General features: G+C 42.8%; 1 protein-coding gene across 1 annotated transcript in view; it reads left to right on the plus strand.

Annotated features, from left to right (window-relative positions):
- The first annotated feature begins 745 nt into the window (after positions 1–745).
- The window catches only part of WNT3 (Wnt family member 3), a 50,443-nt gene continuing 30,424 nt past the window's right edge, over positions 746–20,764 (plus strand). Inside the window, exon 1 of the mRNA XM_005027845.6 lies at positions 746–1,168. Coding sequence (XP_005027902.1) covers positions 1,089–1,168 — 80 coding nt within the window. The 5' untranslated portion in view covers positions 746–1,088. The remainder of the gene's footprint in view (positions 1,169–20,764) is intronic.

The following is a 20,764-nucleotide window of genomic DNA, read 5'->3' on the forward strand; positions in this document are numbered from 1 at the left end:
TAGATCTGCTACCCTGAAACAATAGCTCCTGTAAAAACAGCCTCCCTACATAATAACAAGGTTGTTCAAGGAAAATCTTTGCTGAATCTATTTGGAACATGCAACATCTTTAGAGAACTGACATTGCTTATGGTTATTTTTTGTTTATTTTTATCGCATGCATGTATTTTTTATGGTTAATATTTTCATCTTTCTGCATCCAGGGATGCACTTCACAGGAAACTGAATAATGGGACATCTTCCCTTCTGTTTCCTCCTGTTCATCATGACATGGCATTTTTTTCTCAAAAGAAATCCAGGCTGCCACTGCCTCCCTCCTCCATCCATCCCACCCACACACTTTGAAAATCCTGGGCAATGCAGATTTCATTTAAAGTTTACAACCAGTTTTGTCCATGTGACTCAGATCAACATATTGACATGCCATCAGAGGGTTATTTTGCTTCTTTGGTGCTCCTGCAAGGGTTAATGTTCACATCCCTCTCCATCTAAAGAATAAGTTGCCTATCTCACCCCCACCGTGAAATTAAGCGCAATCACAATCACCCTTCATCCTTACCTTGCAAAGTCTTGGCATGCCAAGTCAGAAGCAGAGTCTGTGCATCCTGAGTTGCTAAATGAACTTAAAAACATATATTAAAAAATTAAAAATTAAAAAAAGGAAAACACCCACCAACAATCTCACTGCCTCAGTAAGGTCTCTTGCGAAGATGGTTTGTCTGTGGAAGCGAGGGCTAGGAACAAAGTTGTGGGGTGGAGGGGGAGGAGAACATGATTGACAGCCCTGAGCTGAGACTCATCCCTTACCTTGGGCCATGCGGTCTGATTGGCTGCCTGCTGACATCCCCAAGCCCTGCACTTTTTAATAGACGCTTTTGGATGATCTACAGGGAAAAGGCTTGGAGAGGTGTGTTTCTGACAAGCCAGAAAGTCATCCGCACTTCAAGGGACTTTGTTTAACTCTTTTTTTTCTTTTTTTTTTTCCTTTTTTTTTTTTTTTTCCTGGAAGGGGGGCTGTTCTTCATTTTCACACTTAATGTTTTTCTGAAAACTTCGCTGAGATTTTCCCCTTGCACCAGCCTGGACTAATGGATTACCACCTGCTTGGATTAATTTTATCTTTTCTCTTCAGTGGCACAAAGGTCTTAGCCGGTTACCCAATTTGGTGGTAAGATTTCTTCCCCCCTTCCCTCTTTCTATGATTGATTAATGAATTAATTAATTATTAGCTATGGGATTTTTGTGTATGCGTGTTCCTTCCTTTTCAACCTTAGCACTGCTGAGCTGGCCATGATTGCATGTTTGATTCTAAGCATAATTTCTTCAGATTTGACTGGTAATTAATGAAAAGTTTGGGGATTATTTTTAAAGGGCAATGTCTTCGTTTCCTTTTGCTCAAATGGAGTCTTCCCCACCACTCTTAATTTCTCCATTTTCATCACTGTAGAAATAGGCATTTGTTTTAAATGTTAAGGGATGTGTTTTTATTTTCTTGTGCAATATAAATTTTGTCTGTTGCATGACTGTTTAGCAGGTATTTTCTTCTTTTCCATTAAACTGTGATCAATGTTTATAAAAAAAAAATATTCTATTTTCTTTTCGGCTGCTGCAGTTTTTGGACTTCTTTCTCTTCTTTTGTTGTATTCTGTTATGTGAATTTAGTCCAGCAAATAAGCTGAGAACACAAATGGCACCTGAGAAAATATTCATTAGCAAAATTCCTCAAAGATGGGTTTTATTCTTTCTAATTATGGAAATTTCGCTTATTTTCTTGCACTAACAATAAAAATAACAATAATAAAATAATTGGTTATATCTTATAATGTGGCTGTTAAATTATCTGAGTTGCTTATTTTAAAAATAAATAAAACAATATAAATAACTATATAAACAAAAGGTAATTGGGAGCAGTTTAAAATAAAAAAATAGGGACTACAACATTTAAGGTCATTTAAACACAGCAGACAGCAAGTTGCATAACAGAGTATTTCAGATAATTTCTGTCTTTATCATGTACGATTTCTCATTGGAATATATCTCATTAAGTTTTGTGTGTGCCAGGTAGGGTCTATAAGCCTAAAGATCCGTAGGGCAAAGAGGGAGATGTTGGAATTGGCACTACTGAGATTCTTCAGTTATTTTCGCCTTTCCAGAAAAGTCTTTTTTTTTTTTTTTTTTTTTTTTTTTTTTTTTTATTACTGAATTAGATCGTTTCAGTGCCAACATGGAGATGGCAAGAAGTAGGCGGGAGTGAACTTGGAAATGGACTGCCATATCTGGGAATATTTAGAAATGTGAAAGGAAAGCTAATTTTTTAAATAATCTGCTTATTATCGTGGACTTTGAGAATGAAAATGTGCAGTTCCAGAAGAGAAAGACTAAGCATACAATGAGAAGTCTTCGCTCAGGAAGCGTTTAAAAGCTATGCAGGTTCATGAAATGGCTAAATCACAGCATGTTTTCCCAAAGAATTAAATGATTTCCTCGCCCTGAGCGTGGCTGCTTAACTTCAAGGCTTAAGCCTGGGGCAGGGGACCCTACTGAAATAAAGACCACATCACTTTGATTCCTGGTATCTCTTTTTTCCTTAATCTGGGGACCAGCGTGTCTGAGTGGGGGTGCGCGGTGGGTTGTAGCACAGGTCAAAATTGCGTGGCTGGATCTAAAGGCAACAATCTGCCACTGGAAACTGGATGGGGCAATGGTTCCTGGCACTGGCGTCAGCCCTCCAGGGTTTTACTGGTCCCTGACCTGCCTCAGGCTCAGATACAAATTAGGATTTAACACCTGAATTGGGAGGAATTTGACTCTCAGAGAGAGGAACCCAAATCTCCTTGACAAAAAGGTCTGATTTTCCCTGTGAAGTGAAAATGTCCCCATCACCAAAATGCTTTTCCCTGTTTTCAGGAGAAGACACTGCAGACAGGTGTCTGCACTATGTGCCTTCCCCCAAACCGCAGAAGTTCACCCAAAATGAACAATACAGAGGACACGTAAGATTGCTGGTCATGGATGGAAATACCGAGGGCATGGCAAGCAGTGTCCATGGGAAAGGTGGGAGTCAAACAAACTACTCACAGAATTTTGTTCAATAAATCTGCATCTGGCGTATCTGGGGCAATTCTGGCAATATCCAAAGTGCTGAAGCATTTTTACTGCACTAAAATGGTGTGGTGAGATGCCCTGTATAGGGCTGAAGGATAAGGGAGAGGCTATCAGAAACAGCAAAGGGTTTTCAAGGTTTCTTGAAGGCTGAAGGAGCAGGAGAGAAATACTGGGGGCCATGGTTTCCTGATTGCTCAGGCAGAGACAATGCTTCTTACAGCATGCAAAATTAGAAGTCTTCTTCAGTCTCACCAAAGGTTTAAATGTTTGCCCTGTGGAGATGAGTTTTTATGTATTGTGTGTTCTAGCATACTGTGATATACAGTGTGAAAAAACACGTGCTTTTCAGGTTGTCTTTTCAATCCACCGCTCTTCAGGCAAGCATAGAGCAGCCTTTGGGGGATGAATCCCATTTGCGGGGTTCAACATGCCCCAAGACACAGGAAGGGAAGCAAAGATGGGGAATGGATCAGCCCAGTCCCCTGCACTGGGTTCCCACAGCTGTCCAAGCCAGGCTGGACAGGACATCATTAATGCTTTCTTATCCTTGTATAAATCCATCTCTGCTTAATCCGAGATGTTCGGGAATGCTGTACTGCTTGCAGAACCCCGAAACTGCTGACAGTGCCCAGTCATGCTAGGGCAACCTTTCTAGGTATATTTCTCCTGTATGGGAAATATTTCTGCAGCAAAATCAAAATGGATAATTTCTGCTTTGGGGCATAAATGGGGAAAAAATATTCCTGTAGTGAGGAGGAAGTGTCTGAACATGCTAAAGGAGAAGAAGTGCAATAAGAACAGGGTCGTGGCACCTCCTAAATGGGCTCAGGGATGGCTGTAATAATCCCACTGCTCCACAGTGCAGTCAGATGATGCAGGCAAGCAGGAGAGCAGTGACAGTGTGATAGAAGGGGTAAAAGCAAAAAGACGAATCTGCAGAGGACTTTTATTTTCACTGAGTGCTCAGGAAAGGATCCGTCCCCTCTGGTCATACTATCTAGAGAGTGCACAGTTCAACAGCAACCTTTCAGCTCACACGCCATCATGTTAGAGAGTGGATTCTGTTCCCGGCCTCAGTGGTGAAATGCTACATGCCAGGCAGAGAGATTTGGCATGGGGAGCATGTAGGTGAAGTCTGAAAAGGTGTTATGCAAAAGAAATGACTTTGCGGTGCATGCCCAGGTCTGCAGTGCCGAGGCCTCCTGGTAGCAGCGGGATGTTGGAGCTGCTGGGCTGTAAAGCCAACAGGGACAGGGCCTGGGGTTCACAGCCCGTGGTGTTCAGTCGCCTGTCCCTTAACAACCAGAATTCTTCCAGACTATGCCTGAGCAAGATCCAGGGGTAGTACAGACTGTAGAAGTAGTTTTCAGTGAGCAGGGGCTGCTATTTTGCCATAGGGCCAACTTTTCACATGCCTTTATCCTATTACAGCAGTGAAAAGGAACAAATGGGGCACAGATGGGAAAAGGTTGTCTATGTGCTACCTTTGAGAATGCTGACATGAGGAACTGAAGCCAGTAAAAGCTTCCACAGATATGTGTCCAATGCTTACACTGTCTGGGTTACCGCTGCTAAAAGGGAGACAAAGAAGGAAAAGATGGAGAGATGTGGTGAAGCCATGGAGAGCCAGGACTGCTGTCCTTCCTGGCCATGCAGTGATGGCACAGATGGAAGAAAAGTGAGCAGCGAGGCCAGGGCTGGCACATGAGCTCCACAGCCAGCAGCCTTGGGTCATGCCAACAGACCTCTTAGGCACCAGCTGACAGGAAGATGGTGACACCAATCACACTTGCAGTCAGTTTTTTTAATCCCAAATGCTCTGCTAACAGCAGGGATAACAGCATATGTGTGAGATGGGGAGGATCAAGGTATGACAGATTTGTCAATGAAGCATATAGACAGAATGACAGCTGTACCAAAAGCTTTCTGGTAATGCCCTGAAAAATTTAGATGAAGGGGAAAATATGTCCCCTGCCCAGAGCTGTGTCAGTGCAGTCTGACAGAGATATTGAGGCCCAAGAAACAGCTAGAAAGTGCTGCCAGAATGCTAATATGTGTGCAGGGGCTGAAGAAGACAATCAGGGAGACAACTCCACCCATGAACTGAGAGAAAAAAACGAAAAACAAAAAAAAACACCAAATGCTCTCCTCTTCCATCAGCATCATTCACCTTTGAATGGGGCAAGAATTCTCAAAACATTTGGCATGTGACTAGCCTGGGAAAAGGAGCCAGATTTGGAGCCAGTGGTGAAAACAGTAGGTAAAGAAATCAGCCCCAATCCTCTCAGGGCTCCTGAGGACACAAAATCAATTGGTCACTCCCCATAGCTGTGGCTCTCACCTACATATACCTACATATTCCCATCCAGTATTTTTTTGCCTCTAAGTAGATCATTTGGCAATTGGCAGAATCACTTTGTCCATGATATGTTATTAAATTTTATTTCCATCCTTTAGACATGTTTCCAAGAGAGTCTCGAGGCTTTGGCAGCTCTCTGAGGATCCCGGTGGCCTTGGGCCCCTAGAAAGAGGCAGACAGAAACTTAAAATCATGTTCTCACTAGTCCCACAGTAGCTCCTCATTAGGAAAAACACATGTGAAAAGCATTTGCATGTAGATGCAGTTTGAGGTGACATGTAGCTTGTCTTCTTTAGCTTTCAGTGTCTTACCTTTTTGGAATGAACGGGAGACTTCACACTCTTGACAGTCTCTGAAGGTTCATACATTTATATCCTGTAGCCTGTGGGTTATATGCATGCAGCCCTTAAAGCTTTGTTCAAAAGGAATACTTAAAATTGCATTGCAGAATCCACTACAAGAGTGGATTTCCTGATGCAAATCCAGCTGCTGCAGCACTACAAAGGAAATAGAAGACCCCCACATATAATCTTCCCATGGCTTAAAATGCATCCAGTTCTGGGGGAAAATGAATAAGGTAATAATGGAAAGTGTCAGTGACAGAGCTGACGGCACTTATCCTGCAAGCCCAGCGGTGCTGTTCCCACTCCTGTTCTGGCACCTGAAACCAAAGTCCCTCCACCAGCAGCTTGCACTAGCACACAAAACTCAGAACTGGAAGAGTTGAGGCATAACCATGTGCCACCTTCTGCTGTGTTAACACTGCCCAGCAGGGAGAGGCAGGCAGCTGGTGGGTAACACTGCAGACTGTTTCCCCTAGGTGTGTCAAAGCTTGACTGCCAGAGCTGCAGGTGAAGCTACCCCAGGACTGCAGTGAGGCCAGAGCTAATAGGAAAGACACTGGGGTGATGCGTGGCTGCTCATGAAAACAGCTGTAAGCAACTAAGTGGACACAAGTGACAAAGATCTTATGGTTTTAAAGGTTTTCCTCAGCATTTTTTTGCAAACAGGCATGACCCAGAGGTATCTATATCATCACCCAGACAAACAGCATGATTAGTCCATTATACATAGTAAGAGCTTTCCAGGATCGTAGAATCAGAATCATAGAATATCCTGAGTTTGAAGGTATCTGCAAGGATCATCAAGTCCAACTAGTCCAACTCCTGGGTCTGCACAGGACCACCCAAAAATCAGACAATATATCTGAGTTTTGTCCAAACACTCAAGCAGAAATTCAGGCTTACCAGCTGTGCTGTACTGCCAGCACACTTGGGCAACCCCAAACGTTGCCAGAAGAGAGATTCTGAGGATATACTGCCTTGTGAACTTCAACACATTTAAAGTCTTTGCAAAGTTTTATCATGGTCAGTGTCTCTTGTCAGTTTTCTGTCTCACCTATATTACAGAGTGCAGTGCACTGGAGTCCTGAGTACAGTAACAGCTTCAAAATGCTACTAGAACACAATAGTAAGGAGCAATAGGAAAGGCATGAATTTCCCTAAACATCAGGAAGTTTCATTCTCTTGAAAATTAGCCATTCAGATGGAGTATCCCAGCCCCAGGGATCCACTCTGTCCTGCAGGGCCAACATGAGCTTGGAGCCAGATGGCTCCAACATGTGGAGAAATGCTCTGACTCACATATATTGACTTAAAAGTGTCTCTGCCCTTAAGTCAGGGATCTCTTAACATTCTTGTAACTAAATTTAGAAGTAAATTTAAATGGTCACAAATAACATTTAAAAAGCAGTTTAATTGCAAGCCGATTGCTTTTCATTTGAATCGTTCATTAAAAGCAGTACATGACAAAATTAAGCACCTGTCTAAGAGAACCTCTGGAAAAACACTGGAAATTCAGGGGTGAATTCTGGCTCCTTGGTACTGGTAGCTCAGGGCTGCCTGTGGGGCGCTGTAGAATTCACATGGCAGCCATTCTACATTCTTGTCTTGTCTTCTCAGCTCTCACCTTGATGTGACCACTCACCTTGATGTGGTCAGGTAGACATGTCACAGCTCTCCAACACAGTTGTATGCATGCAGGCAGGGAACCAAATGAGTAAGAGCAGTGGTGAAAAGGACCAGCAGTCACCAGCAGCAATGTGAACTCACAGTTTTGCTTATCCCAAGCAAAATGAACTGTGTGATGAGCTACATTGGGAGGAAGAGTGTGGCCAGCAGGTGGAGGAAAGCTGTTAGCCTCTGCCTGGCACTTGAGGGACCTGCACCTGTAACGCTGTGTAGAGAATTGGCCACCCAGTTCAAGAGGCATGTAGAGAAACTAAAGGCTGATCAGTGGATGCTTCCAGGATGATGAGGATCTAGGGCACATCGCTCACCAGGGAAGATGGTGGGATCTGGGCTCATTTACTGTGGCCAAGAGGATACTGAGGGCTATTCAGTAGCAGCCTATGGTTTCTTAAAGGGCTGTTACAAACATGATGGAGACAGTCTTTTCCCCCTAGTGTCAGATAATATATCAAGGGACAATTGCTGGACATGAGGAGACCCTCCTTGCTTGAAAGGGTGGTGCAAACCTGGGCCAGCTGATCGTGGAGGTGAGGAGGCTCCATCTTTGGACATTTGCAGGACCTGGCTGCAGCAAGCCCCACCACTCTGGGCTGGTGCAGGGGAGGGTCCTGCTCTGAGCAGATGCTTGGACTAAAAGCAGGTGTTTTAAACTAAAAGAGAGTAGGTTTAGATTAGATGTAAAAAATAAATTATTTACTCTGAGGATGGTGAGACGTTGGAACAGGTTGCCCAGAGAAGTTGTGTATGTCCCATCCCTGGAAGTGTTTAAGGCCAGGTTGGATGGAACTTCGAGAAACCTGGTCTAGTGGAAGGTGACCCTGACCATGGCAGGAAGGTGACCCTGCCCATGGCAGGGGTTGGAATTAGGTGATATATAAGGTCCCTTCCAATACATACCAATCTATGATTATATGATTCTATGACTAGAGACCTCCAGGGATTCTTCCAATCATCATTTCTCAGTCTATGATACACCCTTTGCCAGGGATAAGAGCAGTGCTACAAAAGATGCGGTATTAGACAGTTCTTGTAATATGGAGTCCCCACTATATGTGGTGGTGGGCAGGAGGGATTTCATTGGGATCCTGGACACATTTAAGCAAACTCAGCCATGTTACAGCTCAAGGCTTTCAATGGCAACATACAGCCCAACACCTGTGTCAAGAAGAAACCTGATGGCCACTCATGCCACCCCCGCTATGCACTACACATCTTCTGTGCCCAGGTATGTGTCATTATAGGTCTTTAGCTAATGTTTTCTCACTAGTTTGATTTTGGGCCTGTAGATCTCAAGCTGCTGCACTGCAGTCACTGCTTTACTGACTCTGTAAGACCAGGAGAGATGCAAAAATGCCTTCAGCCCTTCCTTTCTTCCTGCAGGCACAATACACAGAGCCTGCAAAGGATTTGACTCTAGGTCACTCAATTGCTTCTGACTTTTACATTACACTTTCATAATTCAGGTATTGCTCTGCAGGTGCTTGATTTCCACTGCTGTCATGTAGGTCCACTGAACACTACCCACAAAGCAGGGACACTAACCAGCAGGTAGAAAGCCATCTCCCATCTAACACTGGTGATAGGGTCTCAGTGATGCTCATTGGGCCATCCCACTGCCAAGTAAACAGTTTAACTTAAACCAGTGTTTGGATTTTGTAGGAAAAGGCAGGAGAAGATCCAAGCAGTATCTTATGAGGAAAGTTAAAGAAAACTTTAAATATAAAATATTAAAGAATGAAGAACTGCCATGTGTAATGAAAATAAGTAGAAATAATGCACAACACTTTCCATTATCTCTGTTGTGTATTCAACTGGAAAATTCATTCAACTGAAAAATGTCTTCATCTGATGTGTGCTATACATCTCAATTTCTAGTGATCATCAGCAGACAGGCCAGTCATCTAGAAATGCATCTCACCTAATGTTTAGGCAGAAGCTGTTAGTCGATTTGCCAGCAGAAATCTCAATATGAACAAGAGTGCAGTATTCCTTTTGCATCGTGAGAATGAAGCTGCTTTAATCAGCGCATACTTAATGTACATAAATTCTGGTCAGTTGGGTTAGCAGTGGTATTACTGTCCAGCTGCTAACTCTCTTGGTATTGTAGATCTGATTTGTCCAACCAAGGTAGAGTTTATGGCAATTTGTCTCAACTTGAAGATGTTTAGAAATTTTTGCTAGGCCTTCATGAAGCATCCCAGTCTAGTCTGGTAGGTTGCTGGCAGCTGGTAGTTGCTGTCCTCATACAAGTTGTTGTCTTCAAGTGTTTGGCTGGTTTTCATATCTGACAGTGTGTCAGTGCACACTTTTGAACATTAAAATAGAAAGAATTCTGTGTTCAGAGTTCAGCCAGGCAGCAAAGTGTTTGACAAAAGTGAAGGCCTTCTTGTGCATCCAAAAAATACTTTCATATTGCTGCTATCATTTTTACACTATGAAACTCATGGTGAAGGTTTATGAAGATGGATTCTGAGCTGATTTTATTTGTGTCCATATGGATACCATCATGTCTCAAGACATACAGTCAAACTTGGGAAATAAGAATCTTGTATGCTGGCATTCATTCTATAATCACACTCTTACTCTCAGTTTCCTAAAGGCAATGACTCTAAATGAAGCTTGTAATGGAAACTGTGCCCAATGTAGCATAGATCTGAAGAGTTATAAATTACTTGTGAAAATACTTATCTATGGCAAAAGTGCAATGGGATTTATCTTCCACAAAGATAGGATACTACTGTATGCAAATCATCAAGGCACAATTTGCTGCTGTAGGAAAGATGTTGCGTCTCTATAAAGAAGACCTCAAATTAACCTACTTTAGATCTGATCTTGGGAAGGATGAAATCATCTTACTGCTCTCTGTCTATGGACAGAGCCACTCAATTTATGCAATCTAAATACCTATTCTCCACTGGCTGTTGCTGGGATGAGACAAACCTGATGTAAATCAGCTACTGCACATGTCTATAATCTCATTCATTATCAGTTCCCAGTATCACTCAGTGGATCTATGTGTGATTTTCCTAAAGGATCTGAAATGGGAAGTATTAGTCAGAAAGTTGGCTGTATGTTTAATTTACATATCCCATATACACACAGATTAGCTTATGTCCCTTAGTCAAAATTTAATTTTAGCCTCCTGCTGGCAGATGCAATTTAATTTTTTTGATGACCTAAAATTCATTTCATATCTACAAATGGAAGTGGTTTAATATTACTCAAGTTTGGAGGTTAATATTAGAGTAATACTGAACATAATGAAATGCTTCTGATATGGGGGTATCAGGCTATATTATTTAAGGCTGTTTCCTGGAATTTTCAGGCTAAAGGCTACATCCAGAGTGCAACATGGTAAAAACCACATCCTAGTACCAACCATGGGGCAAAGGCTAAGAAAAATTGTGCTATGATTAATGTGCCTCTTTAACACTACACATGCTCTGACTGCATGTGAGTTTACACGTTTGTTGATAAAATACATTTGTTATTAATAATAATAAAAGTAATGCTTACTATCTCAACTGTCACCAAAGAAAAAATTGTGAGCCACCTTTGGCTGAAAGGGCTTCAGCTACACGGGCTTGAAAAAAACAGAATATTTACCCTGTAACAAAAGTGTTCATCTCCAGGACTGTTAGTGCAGTTGCTTTGCCATCTCTGAAAACATGAAAGAACTATGATTTGCTAAGCAAATTTTTATATAGAAAAGGAGAGAAACTCTTTCTAATTCCTTTTCTAAAGATAGGTTTCCTGATTTGCTAATTTGTCTTTTTCACAGTTCTCTGAACCTTTCTGGTTTTAATTAATCTTACAAATGTAATCAAGTTTAACTGGCATCTTTCCCAGTACTTGGACCTTTTATTTTTGAAAGAGAAATACTTTTCCTGAGCCACTGTAGTATTGCTTTGGCTCAGACACCAGAGATCTTCCTCTTCCTTTTCAACAAATAGATTCTTCAAGTTTAAAACAGAAGGGGTTAGTGTTAGCTGATAAATTCTTGATTTTTTTTTCTGTTCTGATCCCATTTCTATGTCTCATAAACATCCAGTTTTCTTGCAATTATTTTCTAGCAGTTGTGAAGAATAGTAGTTAACAAATTTGCAGTGATCCTTGAAAACTGTCACAGGGGGCATTTCACAACTCCATCATAGTCCCATTGGGTACCACTGAACTCCTCACTCCTTATCCCTGTCATCCTGCTGGAGACATCTGCAGCTACATCTTAGCTGCCTTACTGACAAGGACACATTTATATCATGCTACAATTCTGTGATTCTGTGAATTGAATTGCAGAGGTCTAAAATGAAATGAGAGCTTGTTTTCCTCCTTGGACTATGGTGGCAGACCAGGACAATGGTCTCAGCTGAAATGTCTGCAAGTTCATCAGATGACTCCCATCATCTGCATGTGCAATGTATCCGGGTCCCAACCTACCTGCAAACCTCACACAAATATTTATATTATTGTAGGAGATATTGTTTCAGCTTCAGCCAATAGTTCAGATATCCCGTGCCTCAGCTGTGTCATGATCAGATACATGGTATCTTGTGCTAAGGAACTACATGGTAAAGTAGGAATATCTAGACAACCGGAAGAGACAATGATGATAGTGCTATAATCTAAACGCTAAAAGGTCTGAAGTTCTTGAAAATCGACCCTTCATATCCAGAGGAAAAAACAAGTCCTCCCAGATGTTCAAAAATAACTTTTGCTACATTAACTTTGCTGCCTTTAAACACAGTTACCAGAAGCAAGGTAGACATGGCATTGCCATGGTGGTGTCTTCCACCATACTGCTAGTACTAATGCACTTACCTGCACTGCAATAATTACTTTTATTTAGTCTAACCCACATGTCCTGGGTCAGAGGCTTATGGACACATTCTTAACAATGATCAGTACAGTATCTGTTGTCTTATGGCCTCCAGATTTTGTGTCTTTGGTGTCCAACCCTACCTGTGTTCTAATTGTGCTTCTCTCTTACTGCATGCATTCAGACATTTCTTAAGTAATATCAGGCTTCAGGATTCTTAGTTGTAATCAACAGCCCATTTCTGCCTGACATTATGCACTGTATAACAAAATAAGAAGTTCCTATCTTCCACCAAGTTTCCCAGGATATTCTGAACTCAGTTAAGCATAATACACCTGACCTTGACCAGAAAGAATGCCAGGTCCCTAGTGATTAAAAAGAACAAGTTTCTGGGTGAAGTTTCTCAGCAAGAATCAGACCTTTAAGAACAGATATCATTTTTCAGATTGATTCTTTCCCATTGGTTTCCTGACCATAAAATGATTGCAAGATGTAAACAGTGATGCGACAAAGTTTGCAAATGTAACACATTACTCAGGATGGTCCAACATAAAGGTGACCACAGAAGGCAGGAATGGATGGCACTCATTGGATGATAAAATACCAGATTAATTGTCAATGACTGTGAAGTAATGAAAACTGGGATAAGGATCCCTAATCTTCACAACACAGATAGAGGTTGAACTTTCTATTACAACCATCTTGGAAATTATGTCCATTATTATGCAATTATGTAATGAACAGCTCTCTGCAATTGCTAGTTCAGTGCTCAATAATTAATGTGCAGAGTTGTAAACCATCTACAAGCTTTGCACCTTGCTGCTCAGTTCCTTGCTCAGCTTTCTATGAACATGTTTGTCAATTGACAGCAGGTCTGTTAGGAGCTGTTGCTGGATTTTTTCTCAAAACAGAAAGTATCAGCATGTCATTATTTCAGTCCATTATTGCATCCTGAGGTCTGTTTGCAGTCTGATCATTGCATTTTCCAAAAATGGTTTATGAAATGAGAAAATCACAGAGACAAGCCAACAGCAACAAGCAAGCAAAAGGGTTGAATTGCTTCAGATGATGAGACAATATTTACCTTAGATTCTTAGCTTGGGGGAAGACAATTATGAATGAATACAATACAGGCCGTGCAGATCTTGAATGATGACAATTGTGTGCCTAGGAAAAGAAGGTTATTTCTCAGGATACAAGAACCAAAGTTTGCTAAAGAAATTATCAGCCCTTGGGTTTAAACCTTCAGGGAGGAGTGTGTAGTTAGATTGCGGAACTTGTACCCAGGCAGTGCTTTGAGGGCTACATATATCAAGGGGTAAGAAATGACTTAGAGAAAATTACTGAGAATCACATCACTGGTAGCCCTTAAACGTGATAGTCCAGTAATTAGCTTCAGCTCAGAAAATCCGAGGATTTCCTGAATCCAGAAAAACAGGACTGCCGGAACCTTCAGATACCTAGGCAAAGGTATCTTTCACCCCTGCCTTGTTTCTCATGGTGTTGCCCTAAATAGCAAAGATAACTTGGTAAGGAAAACAGGATACTGGTAGCTTGACCTTTGAAGCAGACCCAGTGTGTTAACTGGTTCAATATATTCTGCAATATTAGGGCATCTTTCTAGCAAACAGCACCCCTCTTCTCTGAGTGCTGCTGTCTTCTCCATGGGAGGAGAGTGGCTGAGGTTTCATTTATCACAACAATAAACTACAAGGACTAATGGTAGATCTGGCTTTCAAAAGATTCAGCTGGGCTTTCCCATGCTTCATCTGACATAAAACACTTTAAGAGCGAGTTCATCCAGATGTGACAGAGTTAGGTGCCTTAGTCCCAGCTATATTGCACTGGATGAGCCCACAGCACTTGCTGTCTTCTCGTAGGTCTGGGCATATCCTTCTTGGGGTAACCTCTGGCCATTCATAAGAGTACAATCACCCCTGTTATCTTCAATCCCTGTCTGTGGGACAGTTGGGTGGATATGGTAATTCCCATCCACAGTGTTAAATGGGATATTCTTGTAGTATCTGATCATTGGGCAAATGCTTTCTGATGCTGATATTGGTGCCTCACAGTGGGTGATTTCCAGAGAGTTGGTACTAACCACTTAATGAAGTCAACCACTGCCAAGGCATCTCTAAAGCAACGCCCCAATTGGAGGCATGCAGAGAGGGGATTGGCTGACCAACAGGGGATAGCCAGAATCCCTGCAGACCTAGCTTGAGAAGTCTCTTTTCCTTCCCTTGATTTCTGTGAGACTCCCTTCGGGAATGACTGTCCTACCACCTCCTCTTCCCTGGTAGGAAACACAGCCTTTCAGTGGCACCATTCTGGGAGAAGATGCAGAAGGGAAGGCAAATTTGAGTCGTGGTTTCTCCCATTGCTGCAAATGCTTTTCAGGCAGGACTGGCAGTGTGAGTGTTGGAAGAGGCAGCAGCAGCACCAACAAATGAGGTGGTCTTAGTCACAGGCAGTCCATATGCAGAGCCACAGCCCTGGCAGTTTGGAGTGAGTGGATCTCCAGATTAATTTCAGCATCTCACTCTTTGGAGAAAAGATTCTGCAGTGCTGAAAAATCTTGCTGTGTTTATTGCAGGCACAGCCTGGAAGCCAAAGATTTGCATATGCAAATTATATGCATTTATGTAAATTACAGAGTGAATAATATTATCACAGCCCATGCAGAATACGTTCTCTCCCATGGCGAATCACTTGATTGTGTTTTCTAAACTGAGAGTGACATTGCTTTGACCAGGCATTACTGAACATAACATTTATATCTGATACACAGAACATAAAGGATCCCGGTTCCTGGATGCACACCCTTGTCAGCAACTTTATTCAGGCTGCATTCATTAGGAAGAGAAGCAGATTCTAACTCCCAGGCCCTACCCCCCTTCCTCCAATCCTTCTAGCATTTGCTGGCAAATAAGTCAGAGCTGAACCTTGTGAGATGCCAAAACAAAGGGGTGGAGGCAGATGCCAAATCACTTTCAAGCCCATGACAGAGCCCTGAGTCACCCAAACTGGAGCAGCTCTCCCAAAATGGGCTCATCTGACAAAACTGCTGTTGCTGCAGCAACACTAATCCACACACCAGTAGGCAGAGAGATAATGCGAGGGATGCAACTGCAGATTCATTTGCTTAACGCCATGCTCAGACAAGAGGAAATGATAGTAATCTGAAGGGATCTGCTTGCTCTGTTATGAAGCACTTTGTTGTGGGGACTCCTCCAGCAAAGAGCCTCTGACATTAGAGGGAACTGGGCTTGGCACAAGCAAAGGGCTCAGGTCTGACCCTGCTCCCTGTACCTTGGCTGGGCAACACCATGAGCTGATTTAGGTGGTGGTTTGCCAGAGTCCCCTTCTCTGTCCAAGCTAGGAGAGGACTTCTCCACAAGGCTACTTGAGACCCTGACATTTCAGCTGGACATTGTGCCCATACTGGCCTGAGGAGCACTCAGGTCCTGCCCCCAGGACCAAGTTCTGTGGCCAGCAGTGCTACCGAAATGACCCTCTGCAAACCCTCCTTCTCCTGGCTCCAAACCAGGGACCACCTTGTTCCCACACTGCAGTAAAGAAGGTATTTCCAGGGCCAGGCAACAGTGCTGGTACCATCACCAAAGCCTGGTAAGTGGGGTAATATGAAAAACATTTGCAAATTTGCATGTAGGCTGATGTGGGTCTGTTGAGGAAATACATCTGGAGGTTGCACAAGCTTTGGCAGATAACTGTACTTATTGCTCTTTGCTCACTCACCTCATGATCAAGCAGCAGAGGAAAGCTGAGTGTCCCACCAACTGGACTCAAATTGGCCTTTGCCAGGTCTCTGACTTGACCAGCTCAGAAAGCATTATAAAACCTCAGGAGAAAGCTGCAGTCCCCCTACAAGAAGGAAAAAGAACCACAAGAACAAAGAGTGGTCAGCAGGGTGTTAATGTAGAAGCACCAAGGATGAGAGATGTGGAGGTCAGGATCATGCAGAAGGAGACTGGCTTCAAGGGAGTAAAGACAACTTGAGAGACTGTAAAGAGGGTTGGTAGTAGAAAAGGACATTGGACCAAGCTGTTTCTTCAAGGACATGGGCAGGACAGCTGAGGATAAAGTACATCGACTGACTTCTGGAGAGAAAAACAGAGCTGGGGAGACAGTGGGAGCTTTAAAGGGAGGTAACATGGCTCAGGTGACAAACAAGAGCTGCATGAATACCAGGAGGCAGGTTAAAAATAAACAAACACAAACAAAAACTTTCAGTGCCTTGAATAGGGCTTGGAGGCAGAGAAGGGGGGAACAGGATGGTTGGAAACAGGAAAGCAAAGGTGCAGGTGACATGAGAAGAGGAGGGATAGTTAAGGCAAGAGTAGGAGGCAAGAGGACTGCAACGAGTAACAGATCAAAGGAATGGAGGCAACTCCAGGAGTAGGAGGACTGAGTGTGAGTGAGCGAAGTGTATGCAAAGGAAAGATATCTGTGGAATCAGAGGCTCTCCCATTAAAAAGAGAATGGATTTTAGGGTTGGATTTTCAACAGGTGATGTCAGGTGATAACTCCCCAACTGGAAACAAGAGGATTTCTAGGACAGGTGTTAAAAAAGCATGATTTATTTCAATTTTGGTTCAGCCTTACATAATTTTGTAACTTTGTGATTTTGCCTTGGCAGTTCCCATCTGTGTTGACAGTGCCAGACTGAGGAGGACACAGGGAGAAAAGAGGAGAAATGAGAGATGGAGAGGAGGGTGAGAAGGAAAGCCTTAGCAGGTTGGGTTATGCTGGCTCTGGACAAACAGAACAGATGCCAGTTCCTGCTTCCAGCAATCTAAGAAAATTCAAACAGGCAAATGAGTGGGAGTGCTTGCAAGAGTCATTGCCATTGTGGCAATGGCATTCAAACCACTTGGTACGTCCTTTTTCTTGTCCTGTCTTCCCCTGCCATATGTCTCTCCATCCTCCCCTCACAATGTAATAAATCCCAGGACTTTTTCAGTAAGTTTTGTCCCAGCAGCCCCATGACAATGCTTTCAATCCATCAGCATTAAATCCATGGTGTGTTGCTGCTGGACTAAATATTTAGTCACAAAATCACAGAACAGCTCAGGTTGTAAATGACTTCTGGAGACAAGGTAGCCCAACCCTCCTGCTCAAAGCAGAGTCAAATAGAAAACAGAGCAGGTTGCCCAGGATTGTGTCCAGCTGACACAATGAATATGTCCCAAGAAGGGACACTCCATGATCTCCCTGGGTAACCTGTCCCAGTGTTCAACCACCCATACAGTAAGAGTTTTCTTCTGTTCAGACAGAATTTCATGTGTTTCAATTTGTCCTCATTGTCTCTTGTCCTGTTACTAGACACTCAGAGAAGCCCAGCTGTATCTTCTCTCTGCCACCAGGTATTTATACATTGACAAGAACCCCCCAGAGCCTTCTCTACCCTAGATACACAGTTCCAGCTCTCACGAACTCTCCTCATGTGTCAGGTGCTCCAGTCCATTAACCAGCATCATGGCCCCAAAACACCTTTGCTCCTCCATCAGCTACACAGTTGTTTCATTGTTCCACACAGAGTAATGAGGAGATAATTTAAATGCTCCTTATTCTTCTTACCTGCCCACACAATGTCTAGAACTGTAAGGCAGAGCTAAGCGTTCACCTGCTGGGCTCCTTTAACTCCATCCATTCCGTGCCTCACCCTCTGAATCTGCTCTCATCTTAATAGAAAAGTCTTTTGTTGCTCAGAAGCTCAACTGTCACTTCACTTACCTAAATAACTTACCTGCACAGCATTTGTGCATGCAGATAGAGGAACTGTGGTGATACAGGTAATGGTACACAACTCATGCATGGGTGACTCTGTTCACTGAGCATTGAGCATTCACATATTTCTGTTACAGTCAAACCCACCCTGAGCAATGAGAAATTAAGTCCATGACATTCAAGGATTCCAAAACAGCTTTTCTGAATTTTTCTGTAAACAGTGTGCAGGGCTCTGGTTTTGCAGGGCACTGCTATGGGTAAGGTGTGTGTTCCTGTGCTAGCTTGTGTGAGAAACATCTCTGTGGCTTTTTAAACAGCATATTGGCTTTTCCTACTTACCTTTTAAAAAACACCCTTCGTGTTTTTTGCTTGCACCCTCATACAGCGTTTGTGGAAATCAAAAGTCAGTAAAAGCCATATAAGACAGATGTGTAGGCACAATTTAAAGCCCTGTGTCTAGACGACATGTCTAGACTGTGGTCCAGAGAACCTCATCCAGAAGCAAACAGGTAAAACAGGTCAGTGCATCATGTTCTAAAAGCACATCATTTTCTCCATTTGTTACAAAGGGAGCCTAAGTGGCTAGCTTAGATGGAGATGTTCCTAATGGGGACACCTAAGGGTTAGTTCCCTCAGCCAGCCATCTATTCAGTCTAAATTGATCATTGAGACATCACTGAAGGTTAGTTACCATCCAATCACAGGTACTTTTTTTGGAGTGCAATGAAAAGCACCCTCCCACAGGTGCCTGTTCTTTATTGACCAGAGGAGGAACTAACACAACCAGCTGCAGCTTTGACAACTAATATTTAGATATCTACAGTTCAGAGACAAGTGTCTGTCACTAAGAACTTCACAGCCACACTCTGAACAAGCAAGTGTTATCAGCCTTTTGGAGTGCTCAGTGACTAATCATATCATAGAATAATTTAGGTTAAAAGAATCATCTGTAGGTTTCTTCCCTGGAGGTGCTACACAAAGCAGCCCCCTGACCATCATGGTGGACTCCACTGGACTCCCATCTATATGTCTATATCTTTCTTGTTCTAGGGATCCCAAAGTTTTCTCCAGATAAGACTCACGTGCTAAGCACAGGCAAACAACCACATCCCTTGACTTCCTAGTTGCTTTCTTGCTAATGCAGGCCCAGGATGTGGGGTGACCTTTTTTTCACGGGAGGACACACTGTTGACTCCTGCTCTACTTACTGCCCACTGGGATACAAAAGTTCTTTTCTGAAAAGCTGTGTTATAGTGAATCAACACCCAATCCGTCCTGTTGCATGGGGCCATCCCACCCTGGAAGCAGGGCTTTGCATCTGCTTTCTCTAAGCCCCATAAGGTTCCCATCAGCGCATTTCTCAGCCTGTTGAGAATATTCTTTCAAAGACCTGCCCTGCCCTCCAGCATACCATAGTCAGCTGCCAGTTAGATTTTGAGCCACTAGCCTTTGAACCCAGTGGCACAGACACCTTACAGTCTATCTCTCTAGTCCATATTTCACCATTTTTGCAATAGAGATGCTATGGAAGATAATCTCAAAGGGCTTAATAAAGCTTCAGTAAATGTTATTCACTGCTCTTCCCTCACCACAGAGCCAGTCACCTCATCATAGAGCTGTCAGATTGGTGAGGCACAATTTGCTTATGGTAGATCCATGCTGGATGTTCCCAATTATATTCTTGTCTGTGATGCGTCTGGACAGGGATTCCAAGAAGATTTGCTCTGTAATCTTCTGCAACCTATGCTGTAGTTTCCCACATGTGACTGCTGAAGATGGTTCTATTGATATGCCAATTTTGTTCCATGGTTGCAAGATGTAATATTAATCATATTTAGGATCACCCAACAGAAAGACCAAGGATCAGCTACATCTTGGAGGGGGCTGTTTATGACCTGATCAAATATGCTGGACCCTTGAAGTGTATTTAGAACTGTTGACTCATGTTCAACTTGTTGTTGACCACAACATCCATATTCCTTTTCGCATGGCTACTTTCTAGCCTCTCATCTCCTAGTCTGTACATACACCCAGGGTTGCCCCATCCCAGAATCCAGGATGCAGTCCTTTCTCTTGTTAAACTTCGTATGGCTGGTGACTTCCCAGCCCTGTAGTCCGCCAAAATTTCTGTGCAAGGCCTCTCTACTCTTGAGGGAGTCAACAGCTCCTCCTAATTTAGTGTCATCTGCAAACTTATTTAGAATGCATTCAAGTCTTGCACTCAGGTAATTTATAACACTGAAGAAAACTGGCCCCAAAATAGAGCCCTGAGGAACCCTGCTAGTGACCAGCCACCAGTCTGATGTAACTCAATTTACTCTATCCCTTTGAACTTGACCCAGCAGCCAATTGTTCACTCATCATATTATGTACTTGTCTAGCTGTATGCATGGACATTTTGTCCAGAAGGAAACTGAAACTTTGAGAGATAGAATCAAAAGCCTTACCAAAATTTAAAAAAATAAAATAAATAAAATGGGTAGCCTTGTTGTAAAAGAAAAGTGAGTTCATTAAGAAGGACTTGCCCCTTGTGAACTCATGTTGGCTGTGACTAATGACTGTTGTCTTTCAATAACTCCCAGAATAATTTTCTCCATATTTTTACCAGGCACTGAAGTGAAACTACAGGCCTGTAATTTCCAGTGTCTTCTTTCTTATCCTTCTTGAAAATTGGAACAACATTTACCAGCTTTCAGTTGACTGGGA

Source organism: Anas platyrhynchos, chromosome 28 (genome assembly GCF_047663525.1).
Source record: "Anas platyrhynchos isolate ZD024472 breed Pekin duck chromosome 28, IASCAAS_PekinDuck_T2T, whole genome shotgun sequence".
Classification (NCBI taxonomy): domain Eukaryota; kingdom Metazoa; phylum Chordata; class Aves; order Anseriformes; family Anatidae; genus Anas; species Anas platyrhynchos.